This window comes from Panthera tigris, chromosome B4, assembly GCF_018350195.1.
Source record: "Panthera tigris isolate Pti1 chromosome B4, P.tigris_Pti1_mat1.1, whole genome shotgun sequence".
Taxonomy (NCBI): Eukaryota; Metazoa; Chordata; class Mammalia; order Carnivora; family Felidae; genus Panthera; species Panthera tigris.
In genome coordinates, this window is record NC_056666.1 from 90,484,859 (window position 1) to 90,510,682 (window position 25,824).

Here is a 25,824-nt window from a genome sequence, read left to right on the forward strand (position 1 = left end):
CTGTTCTGTTTACTCCACTTTAGATTTATTCACTTCAACAAGAATGATCCTGAGTGATCTTGGGTCTTACGTTACAAACTCAGGGCTCTTAGGCTGAAAATTCTTTTGAATCAGCATCCTTTTTCTTTTGGCTCTTTTGTCCAGAGGTATGCATGCAAATATACCTCTACCTTATCACCCCTACCTAGAAAAAATCCTGCGAAATTTGTACCAGAACACTGTACCTTCAGATTGACTTTGATATGCTTTTTACGTTTAATGGGATATTAGACAGTTCCCAATAGGCTCCCACTACGGTATTTCCCATAAAACGCGGCTCATCTCTTTTGTCACTGTTTCCTCACTTGGTTTAGTCCCATGGAATGCTTCACTACGAAGCTGACTGACCAAGTAAAGTACAGTGACTCCCTGGACACTGTAAATGCACTGCCTTTTCATTCTCTGAGCCTTTTCCAGCTGCTGAAACCACCCACACAACTTATCGTTCACAATATAAACTCACACCAATCTGATAGGACGCAGGGTTATGTTTTACATTTACAGATTCCGGAATAGATTTCAGGATACCTTTTCACTCTCTGTGTTGTTTATTTACACAGCAGAGAATGATGTGGACTGTGAGTAGACGAAAATTTCACATCCTTGCTTGACTCCTGTTGCACGTGCAAAATTGATTTCATTTTTAAACATAGGAGATTCGCTGCTGATTGGTGGAAAGACAATTATTTACTGCCCTAGTATCAGGAGATAGGTAAATCTGAGATGAAGAGGAGGATAGCATTTTGGTCTGAGTCCTTTGCTGAGAAAATAGCATTATTTAATTGCAACTTGTTGAGTGGATGCTTTGAAACTAAATCTTTAAAATGTTAGTTGTTTAGCTTGTTCAAAGAAGCAGCGTGATGACTCATGGAAACCGTTAAGTGAGCCTAATGAACACGTGTCTCCTATGATAGCTACTCAATGAATTAGAAGTTAGAGTTCCTAACTGAAAGTGCATAAAAAGATTTAGTCGTTGGGGCGCCTGTGTGGCGCAGTCAGTTAAGCATCCGACTTCAGCCAGGTCACGATCTCGAGGTCCGTGAGTTCGAGCCCCGCGTCAGGCTCTGGGCTGATGGCTCGGAGCCTGGAGCCTGTTTCCGATTCTGTGTCTCCCTCTCTCTCTGCCCCTCCCCCGTTCATGCTCTGTCTCTCTCTGTCCCAAAAATAAAAAATTAAAAAAAAAAAAACAAAAAAAAAAACGTTGAAAAAAAAAAAAAGATTTAGTCGTTGTTTGTTGCTCCCATGGACAGACTTACCAGTTATCCAAATAATCCATTATTTGCTCAAATATCCATTTTTGCCTCCCTTCCCTTGAAATTGTCAGTTTGGTGGGATGGTTTTCATTTTAGAGGAGAGATCACTTTGTGGATTTGGAATTTCTTACAAGCCCTCCTGAGAAAAGTCTTGTATTTCCTCCCAGTCACTATTCCTGCGATTCACGTGTTCGCGATTCACGTGCCATTAGGTGTTTTCACATCCATAAAGCATTCCCTCATATCTCAGACATAGCCTAGCTGTTCAAGAAACGAGAATCCTTACCTGCTTTCGTTATATTTCTGGTATGCCTGCTCTTACATATCACATTTTGCATTTATATTTCAATGGTCATAATTGTTTTCTACTTTTGACATAAAATCCACAGTTTTCTGCAGGCTTCTTAGGAGAGCCATTTTGAATCTTCAATTTTATATGACAATGAATATTGCCTTCCTTTTTATGGGCAACAAAAGGACAATGACTTTTAGTGCCCTTAGTTCAAATTTTATTCTACACGATACTTCCCCATGATGTTTATTTCTTTTTCTTGCCTAATTGTCCTGGCTAGAACCTCTGGTATAAGGTTGAATAGAAGTGGCAAGATCAGACATTTTTTTCTTGTTCCTGATGTAAAGGGGAAAGCATTCAGTTTTTCATAATGATGTATGACATTATTTGTGGGCTTTTCACAGATACCCTTTATTAAATTGAGGGAATTCTCTTCTATTCCTTGGGTTTTTACGATAGGTTAGTGGATTTCATGGGTTTAGTTCTTCATTCTATTAATGTGGTGTATTACATTGGTTGATTTTCATATTGTAAGCCAATCTTGGATTCTCGAATGAATCCCACTTGATCATGGCATATAATCTTACATGTTTCTGGATTTACTTTGCTAATATTTCATTGAGGACTTGTTGTTGTTGAAGACTTCTGCATCTATGTTCATAAGAGATATTGGACTATCGTTTTCCTGTGAAGTTTTACCTGGCATTGGTATTAGGATAATATTGGGTCTCATAGAATGATTTGGGAATTGTTTCCTCCTCTTCTATTTTGGAAAATTTTGTAAAGAACTGATGTTAAATTTTGTTTAAATATTTGATAGAATTCACCTGTGAATCCATTCAGGCCTGGGGTTTTGTGTGTAGGAAATCTTAAATTATTAATTCAGTCTCTTTCCTTGCAATAGGTCCATTCAGATTATTTCTTCTTGAGTTAGTTATGGCAGTTTGTGTCTTTCTAGGAATCTGTCTGTGCCATTTCAGTTATCTAATTTTTTTTTTAAGTTTATTTATTTATTTTGAGAGAGCACGCAAGTGGGGAAGGAGCAGAGAGAGGGAGAGAGAAAGCATCCCAAGCAGGCTCTGCACCTGCACAGAGCTGGATGCAGGGCTCAAACCCACGAACCTCAAGATCATGACCTGAGCTGAAATCAAGAGTCACTTAACTGACTGAGCCACCCAGGTGCCCCTTAGTTATCTAATTTTTTACATGCAAATGTTCATCATATTCTCTTACAATTCGTTTTATTTCTATAGGGTTGGTAGTGTGTCTCCTCTTTGTTTTCGGTTTTAGTAATTTGAGTCTCCTCTCTTTCTTGGTTAGTCTAGCTAAATCAGTTTTGTGATTATTCCAAAGAACCCCTTTCTTCATTGATTTTCTCTTTTGTTTTTATATTACCTATTTCATTTATTTCCACTGTAATCTTAATTCTTTCCTTCCTTTGCTTCCTTCAATTTAGCACTTTTTCTAGTTCCTTTGGTGAAAATTCAGGTTATTGATTTAAGATCCCTTTTCTTTTTTAAGGTAGGCATTTACAGCTATAAATTTCCCTTTAAGTGCTCTTTTTGCTACATCCCATAAGTTTTGGTATGTTGTGTTTTCACTTTCATTCATCTGAAAGTAGTTTATAATTTCCCTTGTGATTTCTTCTTGGATTCATTGGTTATTTATGGACTTGTTGTTCAATTTTCATGTATTTGTGAATTTCCCAAATTTCCTTCCATTACTGATTTCTATTTTAATTGCATTGTGGTCAGAGAATATGCTTTGTATGATTTCAGTCCTTCCAAATTTATTGAGGCTCATTTTATTGCTCAAGATATGGTCTATCCTGGAGACTGTTCAACATGCTCTTGTGAAGTATTTGTATATTCTTTTGTTTTTGGATGTAATATTCTAGAGAATGTCTGCTAGATCTAGGCTTGTAGTTTGCTCAAGGAGGTCTGTTATTAATTGGTTATGTTTTGTTGCCGGTCCTCTAAGCAAAGTAGTTTTTTATAACATTAGAATACAGTCAAAGAAAAACTAGAAGATGAAATAAAATTTTTCTGAAGTCTGAATCAAAATGTCAGATGTGACAGCAAGATACTTCAGGGTTTTCATCTTTTGCAGGAAGCTACATAGACTACCTCAATTCAAATAGAACATACAGAAGTTACGGTGTATATTTGGGGAGGGGTGATAGGTGTTTGTGGCTGATTACACGCACACACACACACACACACACACACCCCTCTAATATCTTATGGCACAAGAGGGGATACAAAATAAACTAACCTAAGGAGATATAATCCCATAATTATACAACTTTAAAATATATGAGCAGGGGCGCCTGGGTGCCTCAGTCGGTTAAGCGGCCGACTTCAGCTCAGGTCATGATCTCGCGGTCCGTGAGTTCGAGCCCCGCATCGGGCTCTGTGCTGACAGCTCAGAGCCTGGAGCCTGTTTCAGATTCTGTGTCTCCGTCTCTCTGACCCTCCCCCGTTCATGCTCTGTCTCTCTCTGTCTCAAAAATAAATAAACATTAAAAAAAAATTAAAAAAAAAATATATGGGCAAAAAGCTGATTCAATGTTGCTTTTTTCCTTTCAATTTTCTACTTTCTACTTTAATATTTTTAATGATGTCTATCAATAATGTAAGGTAGGTATTATACGTTAGGTAAACAAAAACATGTTTGAATAATACTTGATCATTACAAAGCTATTTACATATGTTAATTTGTAACCATTCAAAGGGAATGCAACTGAACTTTAGAAATTAACACTACTAGCAAGGTGTTTATTTTCACAGTCTAAGAAAGGAAAAAAAAACATGCTTATTAGAGACATAAAATTTTATCTGTATCTACCTCCCTTTCTTTCTTTTCAGGAGCACCCTTGAAGAGTCAGAGTCATCATGGAGATAGATTTCCAAACATGTTACCCAAGGTAGAGTGTATGTGCAGAGATAATGAACCTTGAACTCTGTTGCATATATAATTGAGCATGGGGGATAAAATTATCAGACAGAAAAATGATGGTTTGCAAGTACTTTTTTAAAACCAGTAAAGCTTTAGCTTTCTCGTTGCTTTGTTTAGTTGGGGATTCAGGAAACTAGAGATTTGTGGGAAAAGAGTGAAGAGCTTTCTCCTCTCAGTGATCTGTCATAGATAAGGCTTAGAACTGGTAAGAGTGCTGTGAGTTACGCATTTGTCTTAATTCAGCTTTTAATTTTCCTGTTCTACTTGGCATTTTGCATGTTGCTGTTGGTTTTCATGGGAACAAATAAATTGGCAGCGATCATTTTTTATAGCATTAGAAGTCATTTAAAATTGACTGTAACTATGACATTGATACTTGAGTTTTTGTAGTTAGTATGGAAGCTTTAAATGCATAAGGCAATGAATACTGTTGAATTAAATAAAGTAACTTCGCTTTCTACTAGCTTTCTTCTAAATTAGATTCTGCTCTATTGCACTGTATAGTCCAGGGGGAGCTTTGGATTTCTGTTAAGGTTCTGTTCTTTCTAGGCTTATGAAATGGAATTACTTCAGTATGTATTTCCTCTCTTAGGAAATAGCCAATGTCACAGTGGATAATGTTCTTATTCCTGAACATAATGAAAAAGGTAAAAAAAAATTTTTTTTTTTTTACTTTAAATCATGCCTTGCTTTAAGTTAACTTACAGAGACAAATATCCAATGAACACATTAACTCTTCATTAATATGCAGGTTTAGGGTAAAATTTTCATGGATGTTGAAATACTTGCAGCTTTGACTGACACTAAGTTCTGATGGATGATATATTATTGTTATATTAAAAATCCACTGGCCAATGGAGAACATAATTGTGTTCTCTTCCCTGGGGGGGTTTTCATACTTTCTGTTAGTGAAATTTGCATTTTTATGTGTCATAGGAAAACATTTAAAAATTACATTGGGTTTTATATAGTGTTAGAAATTGTGATAGCCCTTGCAGAGATCTTTAGAGACGTTTGTAGAGCAATGCCGAAGGTCACTATGAAAGTCTCATTATTTCCATATCACTTTTACTACTTTATTAGCAGGGAGAATAATTTAATTCTACCTGGGAATCCTTCTGATCAACGTTAATGGCTAGTTAAGGCTGCTTTGCCTTGTCTTTACCACCAGATCTGTACCTTCCTTGGTTCAAAAGAGAATTAGAGAAGTTGGATAAAATTTTGGTCCTTTAAGATTTAACAATAAGATGTAAATCAAACAGCAAATGTGGAAATATAGCCAAAATTGGGCTCTGAAGGATTTAGTTAAGCTTTTCCCCTTGGATATGTATTTGATTACCTTCTAAATGTTTTCTCCCAATCTCTGCTTTAGATGATTTTTTAAAAAGCTGAAGCATCTTCCTAATGTACTCTGAGGAAGTAAGTTAGAGATTTAGAGGATTTGGCTCATGAAAAATGATTCTATCAGTCATACTTGGAGAATATTGTTTAGTCATAACAAAGTTTCTACTTCCATAGGTTTTTTTTTATTTTTAATGATTTTAGGTTCATAGTGAGTCAAAAGCAATCCATTGATCTAATGACAAAGAAGTGGAGTCCTGGAAAACTTTCCTCAACTGAGTTCTTCGGCTGACCTCTTTGGAAGGGTGATAGAATCACAGAACTATTATTCAGATATCTAAAAAGGCATTTGTTCTGTGGAATGGTGGGAGCCAGACCCAAGTAAATGTGCGGAGATGGGCTTCAGTTTTGGTTCCTGGGCCTTCTGCTCCTGGCTCTCTGCTGGGCTCTGAAGTATTTCTAATATGGAACTTATGGTTCTTTTTAATGATGATGTTGATTCTTAAAAAAAAAAAAAAAAAAAAAAAAAAAGAAAGAAATGAAAAAGTAACTTATCTTCTCCCTACTTTCTGTCCTAAGGAATATTGTTTAAATCCTCTGTCAGCTTTCAAAACATCAGAGATGGAACCAAAAATTTCCACAAAGACTTCCTAATTGGAGAAGGGGAGATTTTTGAGGTATACAGAGCGGAGATCCAAAACCGAACATATGCCATTAAATTATTTAAACAGGTATGGAAAGAATTACTATCACAGGATATCAGTTCCATTTATTTGCTCATATTTCATGCTAGAATGTGTCATTTTTCATCAACATTGGAAGGAGATATACTCGAAAATAAAATTTAATAAATGGAAATAAGATATATGACCTCAGGTGACTGGAGAAAAGACCATGAAATGAATGCCTGACTCGCAGGAATGTGGAAGTGAAATTCTTCCCATCCCCAGATGTGTCGAAGGAGAAAGGCTTTTCTGAAGAGCTGTGTAGGAGCTTGGCACTTTGCCTGTGCTGGTCTGCTCCAGTTTTCTTGTGTTGTTTTGTTTTGTTTTGTTTTTGGTTTTGTTTTTAGGATGGGCCGTGTCTCCTCCAGGCAGCTTCACAGGCTAAGCCCCAGACTGGTCTTTGGTGCTACTTTATAAATTATCGTTTATCACAGTTCAAGAGGGTGGGAAAGGGGAGGCTTCGAATAGAAGGAGCGAGGCAATGATCAGAGTTGGAGTTTAGGAGAAAGCTGAGTGACTGCAGCCAGTAAAGCAGAAAGGGCGTTGGGGTATCACACCCAGGAGTCAGGAAGAGACAGGAAGGCACACATACACCCAGAAGAACTGCTCTGCTGTTCTTCATCGTTAGTCAGCAGTCAATAAACATTCATTCAACTCTCTCTGTGAAATGGGTGCTGGGCAAGGATGAATAAGGCATCATTCCATCCTCCGGGAGCTCAGTCCTGTGGGGCAAACGGTCAGGTAAAGAAAGAAAAGATTAAGCTACGGGGTGAGAAGTAGTTGAGCCCAGATTTGCACAAGAGGTCATGGCAGCACAGAAAAGACAGCCAGGGCAGGGGCAGATCCAGCACCCAGAAGAGAGCCTGGCACAGAGGAAGTACTTGATAAACATTTCTGCAATAGACAAATGGGAAAAGCGAACAAAAGGAAGTGACCTCTCAGCTGGATTTTGAAAGCCCAGTAGAATTTTGGCGGGGAGCGAGGCATGGGAAGTGCTCTCTGGGTGGAAGAAATAGCAGGTGTAACAGCCTGGAGGTGCGTGTGTGCAAACATATGCCTTACTAATAACAGATCATTGGGTGGAGGGAACGTAGAGCAGGGGGTGGGAAGGTAATGGCAGATGACACGGGAAAGATGGCTCAAGTCGGTGGGTGGGTTTTAAGTGGGAGAGTGAAAGGATTAGGTTTGTGTTTTTGAGATGTAACTCTGAGCACAGGTCAGGTCATGGGCTGGAAGTCGGCAGAGGCATTAGAGCAGAGATGGCAAGGACTAGGCTGGAGGTGGATAGAGGGGGTTTTAGATGGGTAGGGAAGAGATGGATGGGACTTAAACCCATGTCCTCAAGCCTAACATTAGAGTCACCTCAGGAGCTTTTTTGAAATGATCCCTCAGCATCAGGTTAGGTCAGCATAGTGGTGGCAGGCATCCGTATTTTTTCAAAGCTCCCCACGTGGTTCGGATGTGTAGCCAGCGTTGAGAAGCCCCGCTCTGAGCTAGGGCAGAGGCAAGGAGAAGGTATGTCTAAGCCAGGAGGTGAAATGGACCAAATCTCACGATCGGTGAGATAGGGCTGGGCAAATGGGGGAGAGGATGGATCTCGGGCGATTCCTCCTCTGCAGCTTAGATTATGGGGCCCTTTCTTTTCTTTAATTATTAACCTGATTTCTCCAGTCCTTACATAGCATTCTATACCCACTGATTTTATACGGACGTCTCAAGATTCCTGAGGAGACAAACGGTCTAATAAAGAAATGAAACACCATTCAACAAAGAGAATGTGGTTATCTAGAGGTGGTCTAACTGAAGCCTGTTTCCTAGGGCCAGTGTGTCCCAGTCCCATTTGTAGGTTCTCTTGGGGTTGAGCCCCACGGCCACCTCCCCAAAAGGTTCCAGCCCTCTCTCTACTTTCCTCTTCTCTCCATGGCTGCCACCAACTCACACTGGGAGTTTTTGTGAGGTTTTTGGAAGGTTTGGGGAGGTTTGGGGTTTTTTGTTTATTTATTTTTTATTCCAGGAGTCTGGCTTCAGAATGGAATGTCATTGCCTTTAGATCTCCTTTCCCTCCTGTCCTAGGGACAATGATCATTTCCTTGATTGCCTCCAACCCTTCTGGTATAGTTTTGGTGACCCTCCAATGTGCAGCCACAGCACCATAGCAATACCTCCTAATACTGGTTTCTTCATGCACCTCTCCCAATGGACTAGATGATGGTTTTTAAAGATCTTATTTATCTTTGTATCCCGGAGCCTTATTACAGAGCCTGGCCCATGGAAGTTGCTCAGTAAATGTTCGTTAGGTGAATTGAATGAAGCATGTGTGTATGTCCTTTTCGTGAATTTAGTTGCTGATCTCTAGGAGTAAAAGGACAGGAAGTAACAAAGTTACCAAAGGCCTAGACACCATACAAAGTCCTAAAGTGTGTGCCTGTGTGTGTGTGTGCGTGCACACACACACACACACACACACACACCGGGGAAAGATGGGAAATTTAATGAAGCCTTAGCCATAGAGCATTTGTTTCTAAAGAAACATGGTTTTGCAAAATTGGAACATTAACTTCAGTAACCTTTCCTGGAGGGACTGAAGTGGGAAAGTGTACAAGATGCCTTAGATGGGTGCGACCAGATCGCCTGGAGACCTTACAATACAGATTCTGGTTGAGCACACCTGGGCAGGGACCTGAGAGTCAGCATTTCTTACCAGCTCCCCGTGAAGCTGATGTTCCTTGTGCACAGACCCAAACTTTGAGAGTTAAGCTAGGTTAGCATGAACACAAAAACTAACCCCTTCATTTTTCAGATTAAGAAAACAACGATCTCAGGGAGGTTAAGTGACAAAAAGTCACAAATATTGCGTGTTAGAAATAAGACTGAGACCAAATCCACCTGGCTCCCAGGACAATGGTATTTTAAAATGTAAATTCTCATAAAGTGGTCCGCGAAAATGATTTGTTAGCCTCGTTTATTGTTTCTGACTTCCTGGATTAACTTGGAAAATAGCTTCCAGAATTCCTGTTGGATTTCTCTCCCTTTCTTCCTGAGAACAGAGCTCTAAAAACCCTGCCCTGTCTTGCAATTTACAAATGATAGAAACTTACAGCTGATGGAGCCTAACAATGTACTTAACTCTTTCGTGGTGGAAGTTAGGATCTTGAGATACAGAGACGCGCAGCGACATAAGGTTTATAAACTAAAGCCATCACGAACAATACCAGGGACAGAGTAGGCGCTCATACAGTATTACTGAATTCATTAATGTATTCAATAAATATTCCTGTGTCAGGCACTGGGCTAGCTTCTGAAGATTCTTTGAAGTAAGGAGTTACGTTTTTCAATTTCTTAGTAAGTCCACCATTTCAAAATTAATATAAAGGTAAACCTGAGTCGACATATCCAAATGACCCAAATCATAAATACCAAATTGTGACAGCTATCACAAACTGGATCCTTTGTGAGACCAAGTAGGGCATTTCTGTCATGGGATTTTCTTTGAATACATATAATATTTTTAAATGTATGTAAATGTGTACAAAATATGGTAAAAGGGTTCGAATATAAAATATGGCAACATAATACAGTGCAGGAAAAACTTCTAACTCAAGAGCAGTGGTTAGAAATCTGTTTGGGAGTTAATGGGTTTTTGAAAATCTGATGAAAGCTAAGGATCCTCTCCCCGGTAAAAGAATTATATTCATTTACATCAAAAAGGTCAGCTGGTCTCAGGAAGACTGTAGACCCTGGTTTACAAATCCCAGAAACAGAGATCCTTTCCTTAATTTTGTTTTCTTATTTTTCTCCGTGATATTTAGGAGAAAAAAATGCAGTGTAAGAAACAATGGAAGCAGTTTTTATCTGAGCTTGAAGTTTTACTACTGTGAGTATATTTGGTCTGGAATTTCTGCCTCTGTGCCTGGTTTTCATCTTTGTGCATCTTTGATTCTATAACACAGTGCTTGGCATGGTGGGCATGTATGTAATAAAGGTGGGTTGGATATTAGGACTTTGGGTAAATTTTTGACATCTGCTTTAGTATATTCTTCAGAACACATTTTAAAATAGACCATTCACATAATTCACTTGAATATATTTTAACAAGGAACTGTCACAAGGAAGTGGATTAAATCATGTGTGACCAACATGGCTGAATGTAAAATAACTCCTCGAACGTTAGAATTGTATCTATTTTACCATTCCCCCCTTCCTTAGAGACACTTTGGTCAAGAAACTTCTGTCAGTATAACCGTCTTCGGGAAGAGCGTTTAGACAGAGAAATCAAGTGCTTTTGATGTGCGTGTTGTTTTCTGGGATTTCATTCATGAGCCCAGGAGTCCTCAGAGACAAGCTAAAATGACTTCATTTTCATATATATTCATAACTGCAGCTGTGCGGCTGTCCAGCCGGCTCATCGGAGGTCCTTAACCCTACAGACTTCACTCGGCACCCTTTGTGAAAAGAAATGTTCTTTTCAGATGTTTTCTAAACCAATATGTGAAATGGTGGTGGAAGAGGAGTCATTGTGCTAAATCGTGCTTTTGCACCAAAGCATTAGAGTTCTAATCAGAAAAACTTAATGCATACCATTAGGTCAACGAGAAACTAAAGCCAACGTTGTAATCGTAGATTTCTACATTTAAGCTGTATTTATTTGCTAATGAACAAGTAACAAATTGAAATATTTCAGAATTCCAAAAGTGCCAAAGGGTAAACCAAGAAAAGGAGTTTTCCACTATTGTCTTTAACCACCCAGCTGATTGTCCCAAGGCAGCAGTCATCAGTTTTTTGTAGATCTTCCCAGAGATCTAAAATAGGGCAACATAATACAGTGCACGAGAAACTTCTAACTCAAGAGCGGTGGTTAGAAATCTGTTTGGGAGTTAACGGGTTTTTGAAAATCTGATGAAAGCTTAAGATCCTCTTCCCGGAAAAAGGTTTATATGCATTTACATCAAATAAGTATATATGTATTCTTTTCTCTCTTTTTTTTTTTATTTCTTTTGAGAGAGAGAGAGCGTGGGAGCACATGCATGTGCGTGTGCAGGAGCAGGGGAGGGGCAGAGAGAGAGAGGGAGAGAGAGAATTCCAAGAAGGCTCTGCGCTGTCAGTACAGAGCCCAGTGCAAGGCTCAAACCGTGAGATATGACCTGAGCCAAAATCAAGACTCGGACATTTAACTGACTGAGCTGCCCAGGTGCCTCTGTATTTTGTTTTCTTATTTTCCCATCAGAGGTAGCATAAATATACTGTTCACGTTGCTTATTTTACTATTCTGTTGTGTTCCTGTACTGTAATTTGAATAACCATTCTTATATTAACAGAGTTTTCGATTTTTTTCTAATCTTTTAATGTTAGAAAATAATGCTGCAGGGGCACCTGGGTGGCTCAGTCGGTTAAGTATCTGACTTCGGCTCAGGTCACGATCTCACGGTTCATGAGTTCGAGCCCCACGTCAGGCTCTGTGCTAACCGCTCAGAGCCTGGAGCCTGCTTCAAATTCTGTGTCTCCCTCTCTCTCTGCCCCTCCCCTGCTAGCGCTCTGTCTCTGTCTCTGTCTTCTCTCAAAAATAAATAAACATTAAAAAAAAAAAAGAAAAGAATGCTGCAACATGAAAAGCTTATTTGTTTTAATTTATTTTTTAAATATTTAATTTATTTTTTAAGGCTCCACACCCACTGTGCGGCATCACGACTCCAAGATCAAGAGTCACATGTTCTACTGACTAAGCCAGCCAGGCGCCCCAGAAAAGCTTGTATATATGTTATTTTGTAACTGTTTGAGTAGATCTAAGTTCCCATAAATAAAATTACAGGGTCAAATGGTTACACGCATTACATAATACCAAATTGTCCTCCAAAAGAAGTTATAAAAATTTATACCTACACTAGGCATATATGAATGCCTCATTCACCATATTTTTGCCAACATAGTATTTTTTTTAATGTTTATTTTTGAGAGAGAGGGTGAGTGGGGAAGGGGCAGAGAGAGAAGGAGACACAGGATCTGAAGCAGGCCCTGCACTGACTGCAGAGAGCCCGATGTGAGGCTCAAACCCGCAAACCGCAAGATCATGATCTGAGCCTAAGTTGGACACTCAACTCACTGAGCCACCCAGGCGCCCTACAAAGCGTTTATTCTTAACTTTTAATTTTTGCCAATGTGCTAGGTGAAAATGGTTTCTTAATGTGCTTTAAATTTCTTTTTTTTATTATGAGTGAATCTTCACATGTTAAGAGACAGATTTCCTTTTCTATGAAATACCTGATGCTATTCTTTGTCCATTTTTTTAACAGTTAGGCTGTTATTTTTCTTCATGACTTGTAGAAGCATTTTATATATTAGAGAAAATTAGCCTTAGTCTTATGTTATGAAATACAAATTTTTTACCAGATTGACATTTGTCTTTGCCTATTCTAGTCTTTGCTATGTGGAAATGGTTTTAATGTAGTTGAATTTAATCTGTTGTTTCTTTTATGGATTCTGGGTTTTATATCACAGTTTCTAAGACCTTCCCCAGTGAAAGGTTATAAAATAATTCTACCATGGTTTTGCCAAGTACTTTTATGATTTCATTTTTTACATTTATATCTCTTAGCCATTTGGATTTATTCTGGTGAGGTGTTTATATATGACTTTTAAGAGAATTAACAGCTCCATGATGTTGAATATTCTTGGTGTGATATTTTTATTCTTTATACTGCTAATATTTATTTAGTTTTAGGCTTAATACCAAATACATTACACGTATTAATTCTGCAGTCCTCACAGCAATCCTGTGAGGTAAATACTGCCATTATCCCCATCGTACAGATGGGGAAACTGAGGTAGATCCTACCTTTTGGAGAAGGCCCAACTCATTTCCTAAATCACTTTCAATCTTCTCCTTCTCAGATATTTATTAATGAATAAATCAGATGTAGCCCTCTCCTCTCAGAACATGCTGGCTGAAGTGGGATTAGGAGGGACGCACATAAGTAAACAGGCAATTTCAGTAAACTAAGTGATAGGATGGGCAAGTACAGAGCACTGAGGGTGGAGAAAATGGTAGCCCGGGGCGGGGGGAGGGGGGGCAGCAGTATAGCCTTCTCGGAAAAAGTAACATCTAGGCTGAGACCTGAGGGTGAGTTTTTTAAGTTCAATAGTAAGGAAGTGTGTAACCCCTGTCCCTTAAACAGAATTGTGAAGTCCTTGGGATGTGGCTTCTGATTCCTTTTTTCCCTCCTTTCCCAAGGGGAGGGAAGGGAGCTAATAATTTTTCAGGACCTAACACCTGGCTAAACAGTTAACTTTTCGTTTAATTTTCATGAGGACCTTGGGAAGTGACATTTTAATTATTGTGTAGAGTTGAAGAATATTAGTCTGCTGGGGCTTCTGTCACAAAAGAGACAGGGTGACTTACACAAAAGAAATTTATTTCTCACAGTTCTGGAGGCTGAGAAATCCAAGATCAAGGCAGATTTGGTTCTTGATGAGGGCACCCTTCCTCGCATGTAGACAACTGCCTTCTAATTCTGTCCTGACATGGTGGAGAGGGAGGGAGCTGACTCTCCAGTGTTTCTTCTAATAAGGGCACTCATCCCATCATCCCATCATGAGGGATCCAACCCTAACCCCGACTACCTCCCGCAGGCCTCATCTCCAAGCACCTTTACATTGGAAGTTAGGGCTTTAACAGGTGAACTGGGTCGGGGGTAGCGAGTGGGGGGAGAGACACAATTCAGACCATAGCAAAGAAAGAGTCTCACAGAGATTAAATGACTTGCCCAAGTTCACACAACTGATAAAAAGAAGACCAGAGATTCAAACCCAGGTTTGTCTGTCTGTCGTTCAAGTCTGTCCAGTCTGCCACATGGTGGTGCCTCACACTGTGTTTATCTGACACTCACAAATGCTGATTGAATTGATTTTCAAGGTGTTGTATCAGGGGCACCTGGGTGGCTCAGTTGGTTAAGCATCTGACTTTGGCTCAGGTCATGATCTCACTGGTCCCGAGTTTGAGTCCTGTGTTGGGTCTGTGCTGACAGCTCAGAGCCTAGAGCTTGTTTCAGATTCTGTGTGTGTGTCCCCCCCGCCCCCCCCAAATACATAAACATTTAAAAAAAGGTATTGTATCTGCTGACCTTCAGACCTATATAATCTAAAATCCCACTGACTTAAAAATTTATAGCGAAAGGTGGATGAGAAGGGTCTATAGATGCAAAACCAGCAGTGTTTATGGCTGTGCCATGTTCCATACCTCACAAACCTATACAGTGTCCATTTTACTGCTAGATTGGCAATATCTAAAAATAAGCAAATGGTCATTTCTGCCCTGTGAGCGAGAGAGCAGAGAACCAGGGCCATGACTGTGTCTGTACGAGGTCTGCTAGCTGCTTTCCAAAAGATTTTTTATCTCTTTAAATTATTTTAGATTATTATATTATTATTATATTATATTATTATATTTATTATAATATATTATATTATATATATAATATAATATTATAATATTATTATATTATATAATTATATTATTATTATTATTAGAGATTATTATCTCTTTAAATTATTTATAAAAGAGATATTTTACCAGGTAGTGGTATAGATGAGTTTTTTAGGCAGCCAAATACACCAGCTCCGTTCCTTTTCAGTCCATTGTGTTGCATTTTATAGATATGGTCTGAATTGTAATAGGGGTAGGGATCTTGTACACACACATACACACAAAACTTCCTTCTTTATGATAGGAGGAATAAAAGAAATCTGAAGCCATGTGTGAGTGTGTGTGTGTGTGTGTGTGTGTGTGTGTGTGTGTGTTTTATAGGAAGGTTTTGCTATTGAAGAAACTAAATAAGAGGCCTTTGTAAATAGAATCTTACAAAAAACCAACCTTATTTTTTTTTTAATTTAATGTTTATTTATTTTTGAGACAGAGAGAGACAGAGCATGAACAGGGGAGGGGCAGAGAGAGAGGGAGACACAGAATCTGAAACTGGCTCCAGGCTCTGAGCTGTCAGCACAGAGCCCGACGTGGGGCTCGAACTCACGGATCGCGAGATCATGACCTGAGCCGAAGTCGGCCGCTCAGCCGACTGAGCCACCCAGGCACCCCAACCAACCTTATTTTAATATCCCCAAGCATGCCTAGAACATAGTAGGTAGTCAATAAATAATTGAACTGAGATCACAGGTGAATTTCACATTTTATGTTTCATGTTTCTTACCTGAGTTCCATTGGTTTTCACAGTGATGATACAGGCATTCAAGAAACAGGGTTTTAAAGGAAAAGAGGCTGAAAATGTAGGCTACACTGACATAGAACTCTGTCATTTAAAATCTTTTTTTTAATGTTTATTGTTGAGAGAGAGACAGAGACAGAGTGCAAGTGGGGGAAGAGCCGAGAGACAGGAAGACACAGAATCTGAAGCAGGCTCCAGGCTCTGAGCTGTCAGCACAGAGCCCGACATGGGGCTCGAACCCATGACCCGAACTGAAGTTGGATGCTTAAACAACGGAGCCACCCAGGCGCCCCAGAACTCTGTCATTTAAAAATCAGTGATATATTTGGGGCACCTGGCTGGCCCAGTTGGTGGAGCATGTGACTCTTGATCTTGGGATTGTGAGTTCAAGCCCCACGTTTGATGTAGAGATTACTTAAAAATAAACTCGTTAGGGGCTCCTGGATGGCTCAACCTGTTGGGCGTCTGACTCTTGATTGCAGCTCAGGTCATGCATGATCTCAAGGTAAGTGGGGTGGAGCCACATGGTGGGCTCTGTGCTGACAGTGCAGAGCCTGCTTGGGACACTCCCTCCCCTCTCTCTCTGTCCCTCCTCCACTCATGTGTGCACACACTCTCTCTCAAAATGAATAAACATTTTAAGAAATCTTCAATAATGAATAAATACGTGCATACAATAAAAATCAGTGATATATTCTTCAACATCAGACTTTACTAACCACATGGATTTTAGGTAACTATAAAGCTTTATGAAGATCCTGGATGTCGTCTCTACTCGTGTGACTGGTGCCTAGCACAGAATCTGACATAGTAATACTCACTAAATGAACGAACTAAATGAATGAAAGATAGTCTCCTGTACTCTTCTATTTTGGTGATTTAGACAGTATACTTCAAACAATGAAATGAATAGTCTCAGTTGTATTATCTTTATTTAATAAATAAGTTACATCGGCTTTCGTATTGATAAACATAGTTCATTATATTAGAGAGTATTGTCTATTTCTTCTAAAGTTCCCAAGACTCCCAAATCTTAAGGAATCGTCACTTTCTTAACTTTTCTGTCTTATAGTTGGATATTTTATTTATAGTTGCATGATCACAACTAATCAAAGAATGTCTAGTATTTGTCAGAACGCTTTAGACCAATTTGGAAAACAGATCTGTGTCATGTCATGTGTCCAGTGAGATTACTTTTCCCTTGGCCAAATTTATATTTTGCTTTAGACCTATTCCCCATTCCCACCTTATCACCCCCAAACCACAGCACTGTTCATTTCCTATTTGAATGAACAATTTGATGGATTTAAAAATCTTTTGTTTCAAGGTTCCATCATCCAAACATACTGGAGTTGACTGCGTATTTTACAGAGAGTGAGAAGTTCTGCCTTGTTTATCCATATATGAGAAATGGATCACTTTTTGACAGATTGCAGTGTGTAGTAAGTCGGACCTATTGCTCTCCCCAACTCTCTGACCCCCTGAAACCCTGAGGGAGCTGCTGAAATCTCCTGAGATCCAGGAGCCAACATGTGTTCACAGGAGGGGATAGCCAACAATGGGTTTCCCAAGGAAGTGGAGGACTTTTCCATGAATTAATATTTTACTCTTAAAAACAACTGCATAAATACCTGAGTTATTGTGTGTTGTGCAACATGGTGGCCAAAAGATTTGCCGGATCCTTACTTCTTATTGATTCCATATCTTCAATGAGTTTACATGAACTACTCTTGTTTCTTACATAATTTTTATTTGCATAACTTTACACAAAATACCATTCAATACGTAGGGTAAACATAAAGGCAATGCAGACTCCTTAAAGAGAAGAAGGTTGAATTAATGCCTTGATTCCCCGTATTTGTGAAAGATAAGTTTAACAAGTCATTCTGAACAGGTGATGTTTCAGTTAGGGTCAGAATAAAAACAGATTGTTTTCCGTTACCCACACTATTATGCCACAAATACTTTTAAAATCTTACTTAATGAACTTACAAACATAGTTACCTTCCTAACCGTATTTTGACTAAGCTAAGGTTCAAATTATTGGGTATTTCCATTACCAATGGAAAGCTGTAAAGAGGACTAGAATCACTGGTAGAGGAAAACCCATCTTGAATCACAAATAGGTTATGGGAAACCAAAAGGTTCATTCACCCACCTTACCCCGCCTCACCATCTGCCTCTCTTCTGGCATACTTCTATGTAATGTGCACCCGTGTGTTTTGCTCCCAGACCAACTACCGTTGTCTTTTTAGGGTAACACAGCCCCACTGTCTTGGCACATTCGGATCAGTGTTTTAATAGGAACCTCCAGAGCCATTCAGTATTTGCACAACACGGAGCCATGCTCGGTCATCTGTGGCAGTGTATCCAGGTAAGTTGTCTCAGAGCTTGGCTTGCACCTGACAGCCCTTTCAGCATCACAGGGGAGTCATGCCTCACACTCTTTTCTACCTGCAATTTCCCTGATATGTACGTGTGTTTAAGGATTAAGAGTGCTCACCTGGGGAGCCTGGGTGGCTCAGTCCGTTAAGCGTCCGACTTCGGCTCAGGTCATGATCTCGCGGTTTGTGGGTTTGAGCCCCGCGTCGGGCTCTGTGCTGACAGCTCGGAGCCTGGAGCCTGCTTCCGACTCTGTGTCTCCTTCTCTCTGCCCCTGCCCCACTTGTGCTCTGTCTCTATCAAAAATAAATAAGTGTAAAATAAAATTAAAAAAAGAGTGCTCATCTAAGTATTTAAAAATCTTACTTTTTAAAATATAATTTTATTATTTTTATTTTGAGAGAGAGAGAGAGAGAGCAAGGGAAGGACAGAGAGAGAAGGAGAGAGAGAAATTCCCAAGCAGGCTCTGCAATGCTAGCGCAGAGCCCGAGGCAGGGCTTGAACTCACGAACCATGAAATCATGACCTGAGCCAAAATCGAGAGTCAGACACTTAACCAACTGAGCCACCCGGTGCCCCCCAAATCTTACTTTTTTAGTGCAGTATAACTGACATACAATATTCAATTCGTTTCAGGTGTACCTTCTAGTGATTTTATTTATTTATTTTTTATTAATGAGAATGTGTCTACCCAATTTAAGAAGCTACATTTATATTGCCAAAGGGAGAGTTTATATTATCTTTGGGAATTACTAACGAACAACGTAGGGTAGACAGTTTTGCGTAGTTGATACTAAACTTTGAGGCGAACCTGTATTAATCTCACTTTTTTCTTCTCAAGTGAAGTTTAAGGAAAGGTTAAGTGACCTGTACGGAGATTCCCAGCAAGATAACCGCAGTAGACAGTAGACGGTGATTAAAATTCTTTGTCCCCGAGTCCCCGGTGTCTTGCTGATTCTAGCAAGCAGCCTGCAGCCTCCTAGCTTTACATCAGTGACAAGCCAAGCAGTAACTCCGGTGTGCATTTTTGAGACAGGAGGAAATGAGAGGCAGCATCTTCCGTCTTTCTTTTTCTTCAGTAGACCTAAAGAATCTTTCAGAGAGTAGGTACGCTGTAGCAAAATCCCCCTGGTGAATTTTTCCTGTGTGCCCTTCATCTTGAATCTGTTCAACAGTGGGTAAACACACCTTTGTTGAGTAGCAGGGATGACTGAATTTAAAAGGCTGCTGCCTTTTCTGAACCATCTCCTAGTATCTTGAAAAAGCTTCTGATGTGCTTTTGAGCTGAGCAAAAGAGGAGCCGATTGCTTGCTGACTTCCTTGTTTTTCTGGTGAAATGAACTCCATATAAAAAAAGACTAGATTTTTACTTAGCCCTGGGGCTCATAGGGGAACCACCCATAGATGTCTGCTCCTGTGACAGTGTGGTAATGGTAATTCATCAACTCTAGTGGCCCCATAGAATCAGCACAAAGTGGGTGCTCCCTCACGGGACCTGGGACAAAGATATACACAGCGAAGGTGTCAGGAGTCTGTTTCGAAGAGCTGAAGTGGCCACCCCCAACCCGAAGGAATCCTTCTTCCCCCTACCTTACCACCAGCTCAGCACAGTAGGTGCTCAAAGATATTTTATCTGAGGAAATAAATAAATATCTGGAATTTTGCTGTATATATTCTTCCTTTGGTGTAAAGTCAACGCGAGTATCGCTTGTTTTCTGTCCCAAGCAGTAGTAATACATCAATGTTATTAATTTCCCTTTTGTGTGACTGAGTTTGTCAAATCCTTTCCTGGAAGCAGAACTTGGTTAGGAGAGAGCAGTGAGAATCGAGAGACTCTCAAGGTTCTGATACTTGATGGGCCTGGGGGACAAGGGAAGACCACCAACTGGGAGCATGGTGGGGGGTGGGGGGGAATGGGTGGTAGTGGTGGAGGGATACAGATCCAGCCTCTGCCTTGTGTCCAAGGTTTTCCTCAGCTTTGGATGTGCCCTGCCAGCATCTGTCTCCAGGGATCTGGTTAGATAGAGCTCAGGCTGTGGTCCTGATAACCTGCTTTCTCGTTCTGGATACGTGTCTTCAAGGCAGGGTCCTAGGAAATAGGCTCAGGGGAGAGATTTGCCTGCAGCAGGTTTTTTAGAGTGCTGTCAGGAACAACAGAAGTAAGGGAGGGAAGGAGGAAGGCAGAATCGGGCAATTGGAGAAGTCGAGCTGGGATATCTTAGTAGAGGCCCTTCCGATGCCACGGGGAGCACTGGTGTTGGGGTGGCCCTTTGAAAATATCCTGACGGCAAGGCAGCCCCCTCCCACCAATGGCATCAACAGCTGTGGGCTATCCACAGCCACCCCTCCCCTGGCTGGGGAACCACCATTGTGTCCCTGGGTCCTCCTGTAGGAGGGATCTGGACCACACCACGGTGGCCACCACAGTTCCGGAGGGGGATTTGACTGGCTAACGCTCTGCAAAATGTGACCAAATGATTTTTCTTCTTCATACTTTCCTCTCCACCTTCTTCCCATCCTTTCCTCTCAGCTCACTTCCCCTAATGTGTCAGACATCTGATTTAAGAAGCCGGCGATGTTCTTCTTAACATGGGATTCTGACCAAATTGCTTAGTTTCTGTAAGCCTCAGTTTTTCCCTCTGCAAAATGCTAACAAAAGAATAATAGCATCTATCTCTTAGGATTAAATGACATAAAATATATATGGTGCTTGGCAGAGAGTATGTTATAATTGGTGAAAACGTGGCAGGAATAGCAGGGGCAGAGGCTAAGAGATGATGATGGCCAGCCAGTCTTTGAACTTACTTACTGTCTTAGTCCATTCAGGATAAATAACCATAACCAAAAGACTAGAAAGTGGGTGGCTTATAAACAACACATTTATTTCTCACGGTTCTGAAGGCTGGAAGTCCAAGACCATGGCACCAGCTGATTCTGTGTCTAGTGAGGGCCCACTTTCCGACTCATTGATGCGCATCTTTTCTCTGTGTCCTCACAGGGTAGAAGGGGATCTCTCTGGGGCTTCTTTTACAGGGGTACTAATCCCAGTCACGAGGGCTCTGCCCTCTTGACCTGATCACCTCCCAAATGTCTCACCTCCACATACCATCTCATTGGAGGGGGTAGGATTTCAGTACGTGAATTTGGAGGGGGACCCAAACATTGTGTCCACAGCACTTACTTCTATCATCAATTTATTGTGTTCGAAAAGTAGACCTCCAAACTAAGCTCTGTTTTAAGACAGATCACTTCTGTGTTAACATATGGTTATTGCACATTTGGCAAATCATGTTTATTTGAGTTAATAAATATTTACGGAACACCTATTGTATGCAGAGCATTGTATCAGACCACGTGGGGTAGATGTGGGTGATCATAGTCTTGTCCTTGAAGGTTCAACCTGCTGATCAGAGGGATAACACAAACCCAGAAGATATATGGTGCAACACTAAAGATGTTCAGTGGTTGCCTGCTCTGAGGAGGCTCGCTCTAATTACAGAGTTCCAAGCCCAGTCTTTGAGGAGATGAGTCATGGCAGTAGATTGGTTGAAAGAAGGGGGGAGAATAGTCCTAGTGGAGGCAATAATTTGTTCAAGGGAAAGAGTCAAGTAAACAGTTACCAAGTGTATAATGAAAGCAAGACAAATGGGTTAGCTGGAGAGGAAGGAACAAGACTGGAGAAGAAGGAAAGGGCTCCTGGGAAGAGTGAGGAACATGGTGGGCAGGGGTGCAATGGGCTTGCATGCCAACCAGCCTGAGGACCTGGGTAGGATAATGAGGCTCTTACGAGGGACTCTGAGGCTTTTCTGGGGACATAGGTGGGAACAGAAAGGTTCTGGAGTCTCTTAGGAGGTCTCACACTCAGAAGGAGGCCATTTCTTCCAGGCCAGTATCTTAGGTACTTGTCTGGATGGGGCCAACTATAAAATCATTTCAGCAACACTGCGAGACAGAGTGCCCAACAGTATTACAGATAAAGAGCACCAAGAGAGATCTGGTCAGAGATGGAGAATTTCATGGAAGAGGCAGGATTTAAACTGGAAATGTGCTAACAATGTATTAATTTTTTTTAGTTGGTGACGGGGCTGCTGCTGATTGTTGCCTTTTTGGCTTTTCCAAAGGGTTCGAGGACTCAAACATAACCATCTGTAGACTATGCTTGCCCGGGCACGAGTCAGGGTGTAGAGTTCCAGGGCTGTGGGCATTTCTTTGAGATTGTGGTTTCATAGGGCTCATCAGTGTGTCACTGTCTGTTCCAGAGCAAATCAGCCCTTCTACAGCCAGTGAACTCTTGGCCTTTTTGCTGAGCCTGCCAGCAAAGATGTTAATTAGTACCAGCTATAACAGTAGATTCCTCCCCTTTCCTTTGGTGATGTGTGCACCTGTTCTCTAGAAACTGGAATGAAACCAACTCATTTCATTCAGGGCACTGAACATCTGATGGTAATGACATTCAGCCTCCAGCAGGCTTGACCAAATGTGAATTGGCTGACCCAGGTCACCCTCCCGAATCTTTTAAATGAAGTCTTCACTTTGCTCTAAACTTGGGCCTCCCTGATTCTTGGTTCCTGTTTGCACAGCCTAGTGCTTTCAGGAAGGTCTGAGATTCCTGTTCTTCTGCCTGCATCATATTAATTTTCTCATTCTCTGTAAGGCAGCTTTTAGGGGAGGTGTCACTTTATTTCATGGCCCTGATAATTGGCTCAAAAAAGGACATTTCAAAATATGTTCAATAGCGACCTTTTCTGTGACTGAGTCAGGGCTCTGTTTTTGATGGAATAAGAAATGGAAGATATTGTTACCTTTATTTTCTTTTCTGGACCTCAGACTGATGAATCACAGGAGAGTTTGTCATACATCATTTGACACTATTAAATAATGTTTTTAGTAGTATGAAATAATATGGAACAATGTATATAAAGTGAGATTAAAGGGAAAAGGCCAAATTGAGGGCCCCTGGGTGGCTCAGTCAGTTAAGGGTCCGACTGGCTCAGGTCATGATCTCATGGCTTGTGGGCTCGAGCCCCACATCGGGCTCTGTGTTGACAGCTCAGAGCCTGGAGCCTACTTCGGATTCTGCGTCTCCCTCTCTCTCTGCCCCTCCCCTGCTCGCACTCTGTCTCTCTCAAAAATAAATAAACATTAAAACAATTTTTTTAAAAAGGCCAAATTGAACTAGTATACGGTACAGTTATAACTTTTAGAACTACAAATTCATGAATTAAAAAAAAAGATTAAAACATACCAAAATATCAATGAGGCTTCATTTAGATGGAGACTATAGCTTTTTATTTAATGTTTTCTTTTTATTTCTATATCATGCTTTAAAAATTTTTATTTAAGGATCATGTTCTACTCTTAAGAGAAAAGTCCTTGTCTGGAACCAGGCAGGTGACTACTGAATCTTCTCCTAGGGCTGTGGACATGAAGTGAGATAACGTATGTAAAGCACAGCCCAAGACTTGGAAATAAGCTGTAATTCATCCCACTTCATGGGGACTCTTCCTTCTGCCTCCAAGTGTCTCATCCAGCCTGTCCTCGGACCCTTGCACAGCGTGTTGTTAGCACTCCATTTGGGTGAAGCTCTAACGATTAGAATGTCATTTATTTTGAGCTAAAATCTGTCTTCCTGTGACTCACCCGTTAACCATCATTGTGCCCCTACAATTATCTCTACGTACCTGAAGAAGAGAGAAACTCCATTTTACTTCTGCTTTGTCATCAACAATTTCTTAATCTTTTATGAGTAGCTGAATAAAAAGATGTTTCTTTCGGTTAACTGTAGTAAATTGAAAGAGTAGCAAACTGAAAAAGGAGGGTTAGACTGTAGTCCTGACTCTGCCATTAACAAGCTGTTTTGCAAAAAGACAAGTCATTACAACCATGCGGGGCTCATTTACCTCATCTGAAAAGGAAGTGATTGTACTATAGCACCGGGGGCAAATCAGTTACAGCTCACATTCCATCGTTGATTGATTGGTAATGACTTCCCACCTGCAGTGTTGAAAGAGAACCTGGGGTGGGTGCATTCTGAACTCAATTAGTGATGTCTGCCAAGAAAATGGGAAGCTGCTTTGGCAGCATTTGGGCCGTATATTTGCCATATGCAGAGTGGTCTGGGTCCACTTATGGTTTCAAATTCTCTTAATTAACACGTTGATTATATCAACAAATGTTTGCTTGGTATCTTCTATAGACTCAACATTATGCTTATGTAAACAACACAAGCTGGTCTCTCTGAGGAAGTACCAAATGGTATGGTGCGGGCTGCACAGTGGGAACGTGGAGAAGGGAGTGAGTATCACTGGAATTCAGAGCAGTGGGGTGAAAACTTCATGGAGGGAGTGAATCTTAGGCTGCACTGAGGGTTGAAATGAAAATAAGGGAGGGAGGAGTACTTTGCAGGTCAGGGGAACAGTATAAACAAAGTCCCAAAACACTAATAAGCGCCATCTATCCGCACAGCGCTGGTAAGTGCTAGTGCATTCGGGGAAGCTGAGGCTGCGGACAGACTGAGGAGTTCTGTGATAGCCAGCCTGACTTAAGACCTGACTCCAAAGCCCAATGAATAACTTACTCCTCCCAGCAGCCCTGAGTTTGTGTATCATTGGTCTTACCTCAGTGCGGCAGAGGAGAAAGCTAACTTACTAAAGTTTGTGATCTGCCTCTGTCCATGTCTGTAGATGGGGAAGGTGGTGGGGTTCCATGTTTGTGTGGGTCCAACAATCATGGTCTTATCAGGCAATTGAGGGTTCCTAGCCTGGATTCCTGGGAGCATTGTTGGTTTCATGGGTAAAGACGAAGAAATTGGGCAGGAGAAGAGAACATAACTAACTAGTATGTGCAAATTGGGAAATGTTGACATTGGACCCTTAGTGAAAATAGGCAGTAGGCAGCAGACTCTGAGGGGAGATTAGGCCTGGAGGTCTGCATTGGGAATCTTGGTCTTGTTCAAGCAGTGAGAATAAAGAGTCTTCTAAGGAGACACTGTCAAGGACGCAGCTGCAGAATACCCAAGGAGGAAGCCAAGCCCACATTTCAAAGGTATTTTCAAGAAGTCTGGTGGTTTAGTTAGCCCAAATATGTCTTAGTAATTTGAACTCTTCAAAGAGAATATTAGAAAAACAAAATTCATTTCCAGATGGTGGAATTTAAGGAGGAAAAGGATTTAAAGAAAAGAATCTTGAAGAGTTGAAGTCTCTGTTCTTGGCAAAAGACCCTCACATTTTTATTTGGGAAACGAAGATGTTTTTGAGTTACAGGATCACATAAAAGCATCTGAAAGCAGTAAACCTTCTTGTTATTTCCATCCTATCCCTTAGCCAGCTTAATTGTTTTCACATTTATGAACGATTTTACATTGAAGTGCATTTTATCCTCAGCATTTTTCATCCCAGGCATTCATTCCTGTTAATGTTTCCAAAGCCGAGATAATCTCAGTGAACATTTCTAATGTTTCCTATAAGATCATGTTCTCTCATCGGTATTGCCATGTGTCTCCTGCCAAGTGAAACAGATTTTCATACAAGGGAGGTGGTCTAGGAAGGAAAGGAAGGAAAAAGCCATATGCTTAAAAATGAATTTTTAGAAGAGGGAAATTGATCAGAGATGGTGGTAGTTGA

At 40.6% G+C, this 25,824-nt stretch overlaps 1 protein-coding gene across 3 annotated transcripts in view; it reads left to right on the forward strand.

The window, feature by feature from the left end:
- Window positions 1-25,824, forward strand: part of IRAK3 (interleukin 1 receptor associated kinase 3) — a 60,992-nt gene that overhangs the window by 18,567 nt on the left and 16,601 nt on the right. For all 3 annotated transcript variants that reach the window (XM_042992693.1, XM_042992692.1, XM_042992694.1), the window contains exons 3-8: window positions 4,452-4,510; window positions 5,135-5,189; window positions 6,463-6,614; window positions 10,418-10,482; window positions 17,148-17,262; window positions 18,076-18,194. In XM_042992693.1, coding sequence (XP_042848627.1) covers window positions 4,452-4,510; window positions 5,135-5,189; window positions 6,463-6,614; window positions 10,418-10,482; window positions 17,148-17,262; window positions 18,076-18,194 — 565 coding nt within the window. The remainder of the gene's footprint in view (window positions 1-4,451; window positions 4,511-5,134; window positions 5,190-6,462; window positions 6,615-10,417; window positions 10,483-17,147; window positions 17,263-18,075; window positions 18,195-25,824) is intronic.